Genomic DNA, 8,438 nt, shown 5'->3' with positions numbered 1-8,438 from the left:
GCCCAATCGTTGGCCCATTTGTAGAGGCCTGTTATACTCACTTTTCTTAACGATATAAGCCCATTTCATTTCCTTCTGTTATTATTTGCTTTTAGTATTGTAAGATTATGAGTATTTTTCTTTGCTTTGCTTGCAGACTAAAAGTGTGAATAATATTTTTTTTTGGAGTGGTGGTAATTAACATTCTAAATTATTCTTTCTTAGGTTTTAACTAATTCGAACGTCATAATAACCATTGTTTCACTTGGTTTACACTGTTAAAGCTACTAATTAATCCAGAAACAAGTGCAGAAGCGTTTCAGATTATAAGAATAAAATTTTCATTTAATCTTAGTAACAACAAGTAAAAATTCTTCTAAGTAGCCAGTTTGCGAGCTCATCTGCTTCTTCTTGGGGGGAAATAATATTTCCCAAGGACCAGAACAGCACCTATCACACACCAAGTCATCCATCTGCAAGTCCTGCACATCCTCGATGGCAAAACTCAGAAGAATCTTGAGAGCAAGTATTCACTGATTGATGATAAGTAAACGCTCCATCATGAGTTTGAATCACACTAACTTCTGTTGTCTTAGTTTGTGTGAGTTTATGTCTATTGGTGTTTTGTTTGATTTCCTTCGATTATTTTTCTTTGCTTTGCTTGCAGACTAAAAGGGTTAATAATATTTTTTTTCGAGAAAAGAACTAGAATAGCACCAAACCAAGTTTTTGTTCCTAAAGTAGTATTCAAGGCTCAAAGTCACAAAAATAGGTTTCATTAAAGAGGTAATGTATACTTATACCTCTAGGGTTAATTAATCCAAACCTTAGAGTTTAGAGTTAAGGGGTGGGGTTTTGGAATTAGGGTTTAAAATTTTATAAATAATAAATAATAAAATAAAAAATAAAAATTTTAAAAACAGTTTCAAAAAGTATTTTTAAATTATAAAAATAAAATCTGAAAAAAAAGAAAATTTTTTTTAAAAAAAAATTATAAAAATTTCGAATCTGAAAACATATAATCTGAAACTATAAAAAAAATTTATTTTTTTATTTTTATTTTTTTTTATTTTTTATTTTTATTTATTTTAGTTTGTTTATTTAATTTTAAACCAAGGGTATTATAGATATTTTACCCTTTAATGAATGTCATTTTTGTGACTTTCTCCTTCTAGTGCTATTTTTGAGACATAAACTTCAAAAGTTGCTATTATTGACAATTGCCCTTTTTTTTCGGAGTGATGGTAATAATATCATTCTAAATTATTATTTTTTAGGTGTTAACTAATTCGAACGTCATAATAACCATTGTTTCACTTGGTTTACACTGTTAAAGCCACTAATTAATCCAGAAACAAATGCAAAAGCGAGTCAGAATATATAAATTAATCTTAGTAACAACAAAGATCTCTCTCTTTAAGAATACGCTGCGTTTTGACAAGGCGATTTTGGCGACAAACAAGGCGATCAAAGTTTCTCGTTCTCCGCTGCTTCGATGGCAGTAGAGACGGTTCCGGTGGAGGTTCCGACGGATCATCCACCGCCGATTGTTCATCAAAAGGGTTCTTGGGTCACAGTAGCGAAGGGGAAACAAGTTATGAAGAAGTACGAATTTGAGATCTCAGAATTGGAGGGGAAGAAGTCGGTGGAGGTGCCATCGGAAATCATTGAGAAGGTGAATCCACTGTGGGATGATTTTGTCATCGCAAGGTTTCTAGAGTCAGCGCCTCACGTAGCGAAGGTGCATATGATTGTGAACAAAATTTGGGCGTATGGCGAGATAAATCAGAAACTGGATGTATATGTGATGGATGAGCATACCATGAGAATCAGGATCCCAAATGAGAAGATCAGGAAGAAAGTAGTGGGGCGAGGGGTGTGGAATGTTACGGGAGTTCCGATGGTTGTATCACACTGGTCGCCGGAGGAAGACAAATCAAAAGCAGGGCTTACTCCTCTTTGGGTACATATGACTAATGTCCCTTTGAGTATGTACTCATGGGAGGGGTTAAGTTTTATAACCAGTGCTACAGGAGTTCCAGACCATTTGCATCCTGAGACTATAGCGTGTACGAATTTGGAGATTGCGAAGGTGTTTGTTCTGGCAGATTTGACCAAAGAGCTTCCAGAAAAGATCAACTACGTTATCCAAGGGGTAGATACTAAGGTTCAATTCACGTATCCTGGGTTGCCTCCAAAATGTATAAAGTGTGGAAGGTGGGGTCACTTTGATACTTTTTGCAAGCAGAAGAAGATAGAAGTTGTTGATACTGGGAAAGGAAATATGGAGCTTCAGGGTGAGATGGTAAAGGATTTGGAGGTTCAAGAGGGAAGTGTGGAAGTTCAGGGTGAGGTTCCAACGGGTTTAGAGGCTCAAGAGAATGCTAAGGAAGACGAGGAAGTAGATGAGGTTACTAGTAGTGAGAAGAAGGAGAAAGAGAAAGGAAGAGAGGTTATGGAAAAGGAAGGGGTGAACCCTTGGAAAGAGGTATCGATGGAGAAAGTTGGGAGAAGTCCTAAATCTCAGCAAAGTCAGGAAATAATTGCTACCCCCTCCAGGTTTGCAGCTTTAAGTTCTGCGAATGAGTTTGGTACTGAGATTGACAAGGATATGACAGAAGATACTGAGGAGGAGGAGCTTGAAGCAGCTGAGGATCTACATCAAAGTCGGATTGAGGAAAGTGTTGGGGGGAAACTGAAGGAGACTAGGAGGGGTAGGCCGAGGCAGACTCTCCCAAGGAAATCAAAAACAGATCATCGAGTGATTATGGGGAAGGGCTCTACCAAAAATGTCTGATGGTGGGGTTCTTTTGGAATATAAGGGGGTTCAATCAAACAACTAAACATGATGTGGTTCGAAGTTGGGTGAGGAATAATAAGTTTTTGTTTGGATGTCTGATTGAAACAAGGGTGAAGGAAAATAAAGCTATGAAGATTGTCTCTAGTGTATTTCAAGATTGGGAGTTTATGGCGAATTATGAGTATAATAGGCTAGGGAGGTTATGGGTGGTATGGAAGCAGTCGGTTAGATTGACCCCGGTCTACAAAAGCGACCAGTTAATCACTTGTTCTATTTTGTTGCCGGGAGAATCGGAAGAGTTTCTATGTTCTTTTGTTTATGCTCAAAACACGGTGGAAGAGAGGAAAAGGCTATGGGAGGAAGTAAAAAGTCATTATGAGGCTCCTATGTTCAAGAATAAGAAGTGGATGATAATGGGTGACTACAATGAAATTTTAGAAGATAATGAGCATTCAGGATTTGAAAATCTAGCAAGACAACCTGTTGGGATGAGAGAATTCCAGGAGGTGGCAAATTTATGCAGATTTACAGATATGGGATTCCAAGGTCCTTTACTGACGTGGTGTAACAAAAGAGAGGATGGGCTGATATGCAAGAAGTTAGACAGAGTCTTAATCAATGAGGATTGGCTTCATGGGAAGAAAGCATACAGTGTGTTTGAAGCGGGGGGTTGTTCAGATCACTTAAGGTGTAGAATCCACTTTGAGGATGAGGAAGAGAGGAAACGTAACCCTTTTAAGTTTACAAATGCTATAGCAAAGATGCCGGAGTTTCTTCCCCTGATAGAAGATTTTTGGAAAGATCAGGAGGTGCTATTCCACTCAACCACTGCGATGTTTCGTCTGACTAAAAGATTAAAGCTTCTAAAACAGCCGCTGAGGTCGTTAAGTAAGTTGAAGCTGGGGGATTTATCGAAGAGAACAAAGGAGGCCTATAGTTATCTGTGTGAGAGGCAGCAGATTACTCTAGAACATCCTGACACAGTGAACATAAAAGAGGAAGGGAAGGCTTATAACATATGGCAGAGATTAGCAGAGTTGGAGGAAGAGTACCTGAAACAAAAGGCGAAGTTATTCTGGCTAGATGTAGGAGACGGGAATAATAGAGTCTTTCACAATGCAGCAAAAATAAGGGAGGTTCGCAACTCTATTCACGAAATTAAATGTTCTGATGGGAGAATAGTTACAACAAAAGAGGAGATCAAAGTAGAAGCAGTATCTTTTTTTGAAGCGTTTATGTCTGCGCAGCCTCAAGAGTTTGAGGGGTCGACAGTTGAGAGAATCAGAGAGTTAGTGGGGTTCCAATGCAGTGGTATAGATTGTGAGAAATTGATGAGGGAAGTTTCTAAGGAGGAGATTAAAGGAGTGTTATTCAAGATGCCTGGGGGTAAAGCCCCGGGGCCAGATGGATACACGATGGAATTTTTCAAAGAATCGTGGGCTGTGATTGGAGATGACGTCACTGTGGCGGTGCAATCCTTCTTCCTCAAAGGATTCTTGCCAAAAGGATTATATTCAACTATCTTGACTCTGGTTCCGAAGAAGCAAGAGGCTAAGGTAATGAAAGACTATAGGCCTATCTCATGCTGTAATGTTCTATACAAATTGATTTCGAAGATATTGGCAAATAGACTGAAGCTGATTCTGCCTAAATGTATAACTTGGAACCAATCTGCGTTTATCAAGGAGAGGTTACTAATGGAAAATGTATTATTGGCGACGGAGATAGTGAAGGACTATCATAAAGACACAGTCTCTCCTCGTTGTGCAATGCAGATAGACATTTCCAAGGCTTTCGATTCGGTACAATGGCCTTTTTTAATCAACACTCTGAAGGCAATGGGGCTCCCGGAAAGGTTTATTCACTGGATCTCACTTTGTATTACCACCGCATCCTTCTCTGTTCAAGTAAATGGGGAACTAGCGGGCTATTTTCAGAGTAAGCGGGGGCTGCGACAGGGGTGCTCGTTATCTCCGTATCTATTTGTGATTTGCATGAATGTTTTGTCAAAAATGATTGATGAAGCAGCGAGGCAAGGAAGAATGGGGTTTCATCCGAAGTGTAAGAACATAGATCTGACTCATCTATGTTTTGCTGATGATTTAATGATCTTTGCGGATGGAACAAAGAAGTCTATTGAGGAGATTCTGAGAGTTTTTGATTCTTTTGATAAAATGTCGGGGCTTCGGATCAGTATGGAGAAATCAACTCTGTTCCTGGCAGGAGTCTCAAGTCAGAAGCAAGAAGAGATCCTCAGTCATTTCCCGTTTGAGTCAGGAAGTTTACCGGTGCGTTATCTAGGCCTTCCTCTCTTAACTAAGAATATGACGGTGCTAGATTACATGCCTTTGATTGAGAAGATTAGGAAGAGAATTGGATCGTGGACTGGAAGGTTCCTTTCTTATGCAGGAAGGCTCCAACTGATTAAATCAGTTATTACAAGTCTTGCAAATTTCTGGATGGCTGCGTTTCGACTCCCTAGTGGTTGCATTAAGGAAATCGAGAGGCTATGCTCTGCTTTTTTGTGGTCGGGTCCAGAGTTGAATAACAAAAAAGCAAAAGTGTCGTGGGTTGATATCTGTAGCACGAAGAAAGAAGGAGGGTTGGGATTACGTAGACTGAAAGAAACTAATACTGTCAGTTGCTTGAAGCTAATTTGGAGAATACTTTCCTCAAACTCGATGTGGGTAAACTGGGTAAAGATATACTTGATACGCAAAAGCTCGTTCTGGATGGTAAAGGAAGCTACACAAACAGGCTTCTGGATGTGGAAGAAGATTTTAAAGTGCAGGGACTTGGCAAAGCAAATGTACAGAGTGGAAGTAAGGAATGGGAAGAAGGCTTCTTTCTGGTTCGAACATTGGTCCTCTTTGGGTTGTTTGCAGGAGCTACTGAGTGATGGTAGTCGTATTGATATGGGCGTATGCTAAATGCGACAGTGGAGGAAAGTTGGAAACATAGAAGACGGTATCATCGGGTTTTGCTCCTAAACAAAGTGGAGGAAGAAATTGAAAAAAGTCGAGGTAATAGAGGTGATGATGAGGATGTTTCGCTATGGCTAAATGGTAAGGGGGTATGCAAGAGAAGTTTCTCCTCTACAGAAACTTGGGAGTTTACTAGAGAGAGGAAGATCCTTATTGACTGGGCAGATATTGTGTGGTTTAAGTACTCAACCCCTAAATACTCATTTATCTTATGGATGGCTATGAGGAGGAGACTTGCAACGGGGGACAGAATGAGAGCTTGGCAGTGTAGTGCAAGGGAGGATTGTATCTTGTGTAATGCGCCATTGGAAACTCTTGAACATTTATTCTTCGAATGCAGTTACTCTACCAGGGTATGGGAAGCTCTAATGAAGGGTATCTTGAGGGGGAAATTTACAGTGAGATGGGAGGAGATAAAAAGACTGCTAAGAGGCTCAATGGGATGTAAGATGCAGAGTTTCCTTGTAAAATATATGTTTCAAGCTACGGTCTATATGTTATGGCGAGAGCGTAATAGACGAAGGCATGGGGAGGCTAGTGCGCCTGCAGAACTTTTGATTAAACTGCTTGATAAAAATATGAGGAACAAGCTCACATTGATACAGAGAAAGGGAGATAAAGTAATTGGAAATGGGATGCAATTTTGGTTTTCTACAAGATAGGACTGCAGTGAGAATTTAGCTACCCAGTAGGAGTGAGAGCTGGCTAACCAGTAGGAGTGAGAGCTGGAAATCCAGTAGGAGTGAGAGCTGGCTGCCTAGTAGGAGTGAGAGCTAGGTAGAATTGAGAAAGTTGAAATGGTGGAGGAGGTAGAAGCAGTTGAAGAAAGAGTTTCTTTTTATTTTAATTCCCAAATGTGTATAGAAAACTAAAAAAGGACACACTTAGTTGTAACAAGGTTTTTTCTTTTGAATTAAATTTAACATTCAATTCAAAAAAAAAAAAAAAAAAGATCTCTCTCTTTCATGTTCGAAAAATTAATAAATAGAATATAGTTTCAGATTAAAGTTTTTTTTTTTTTGTAACTAATTCAGATTAAAGTTTCTCTCAGAAGAAGGCCCAGAATCCAAGAACAAGGCCAACGACACCAAAGAAGCTGGTGAGCTTAGCAGCACCACTAGTAGGAGCAACGGCGGGACCGTCGGACGGTGAAGGAGCCGGAGAGAAAGCAGAGCTATGAGGAATGAAGACGACAAGGCGAAGCTTCTGCCCCTTTTTACAGTGACCCTCTGTTCCACTGATAAAGTAGACCGGACCGGGTTGGTCTAGCTTCACCTTGGTGTTCCCATCTGTGTAGCTGGCTTTGGGGCTCGTGGTGTTGCATTTCTCGTAAGCCACTCTCGTCACTTGTAGAACTGAGTCTTTACCGGGTTCGTAGCTGAATACTGGAATAACAACATGTTACAATGTCAGAAACAGAGTTGTATCAATGATTATGTAAAAAAAGAAATGAGGAGTTGAAGTTATACCGAGATAGTCGCCGAGAAGGAAACGAGACTTGTCAGCCCATTCGTTGAAAGAGAAAGAAGAGGAAGAAGGGATCTTCCAGTCACCGGTTTTTCCACCGACTGTAACCTCATTGGCATTTACGGACAAGGAGAAAATGCAGAGGAGGATAGTGACCTGAAGAGAAGAATAAGAAGCCATAGCTAGCAAATATTGTTGTACTGAATGTAACACCTCACAAGTATTAGTGTGAGTGTGATGAATGAGTTGGAGATGAAGAGCCTCGGAGGATCTTGTGTGGTTTTTATAAATCAAGAGAGACTTTACTAGTAGCCGTTGAAGTTTATTGAAAAAATAATAATAAAAAAATAAAGAAACGTTGAAATAGCCGTTGCCCGTTGGTAAAGGATAATAGGAAAGAGTCAAGACATGGTGGTCCCCTGGAAAACTGGCAGGGGCAGATGCAGAGTCATTATTAGATGGGATTACAACATTTTATTTCATTATTACGTCTAGTTGTAGGATTATGGAGCATTTTTTAAATTAAAAGTAATTACTGCAGGAAAATAAAATTTAGTTGGGGGCACCTGAACCCATTCTTCATCACCTGCGTCCGCCACTGAAAACTGGTCAAGCTAGCTGTTTCTGTTTTTACCTTTTTGTTTGCTATTAAAAAAAACTTAAATAAAAACAAAAGTTTTAATTGGAAAGATGCTATAATTGCAAACTCGGTTGAAGGTCCGTTTCACAATTGAAAACTCGCAAAAACGCACTGGAAACTCATTTTTTTAAAAATCTCAATTTGAAAACTTAGTAAAAATTTGCGTTTTTATTTTGGAAACACTAGAAATTTTCAATTAGTTATGACTTGTTGTTATGATTTTTATTTTAGTTAAACTATTTATATATTTATTTATTTATTTATAGACGTTTCTAAAACGCTTCCAAAACAAAAAAATAATAATCAAAAATCATGTTTCCACGAAACGTTTCTGCGTATTCGTTTCTGTTTCCATTCAACCTAGGCTAAAAGTTGGAAAATGAATGAAAGACATTTTTAAACATCTAAAAGTTTAAAAGTTTGGGCCTTGATGTTGAAAATCCAAACATTTAAAAAATGCAACATGAAAAATTATGAAAAACATTCATACTAGATTAAGATCCGCGCCTTGCGCTAGATGAACATTGTATATATAAATTATTTTATATATTGTATGTTTATATATATA

At 38.8% G+C, this 8,438-nt stretch overlaps 1 protein-coding gene across 1 annotated transcript; it reads right to left on the bottom strand.

Annotated features, from left to right (window-relative positions):
* Positions 1 to 6,729: 6,729 nt before the first annotated feature.
* LOC106420376 (early nodulin-like protein 1) lies at positions 6,730 to 7,514 on the bottom strand. The gene is made up of 2 exons (XM_048765757.1): positions 7,233 to 7,514; positions 6,730 to 7,148 (listed from the first exon to the last, which is right to left on the bottom strand). Exons 1-2 carry the CDS (start codon positions 7,408 to 7,410, stop codon positions 6,811 to 6,813), a joined length of 516 nt encoding a protein of 171 aa, XP_048621714.1. The 5' UTR covers positions 7,411 to 7,514; the 3' UTR covers positions 6,730 to 6,810.
* Positions 7,515 to 8,438: the final 924 nt, after the last annotated feature.

This window comes from Brassica napus, chromosome A3 (assembly GCF_020379485.1).
Source record: "Brassica napus cultivar Da-Ae chromosome A3, Da-Ae, whole genome shotgun sequence".
In the NCBI taxonomy this organism is placed as follows: Eukaryota; Viridiplantae; Streptophyta; class Magnoliopsida; order Brassicales; family Brassicaceae; genus Brassica; species Brassica napus.
Note: the sequence above shows the minus strand (reverse complement) of the source record. Positions and strands in the feature narration are given on the sequence as shown.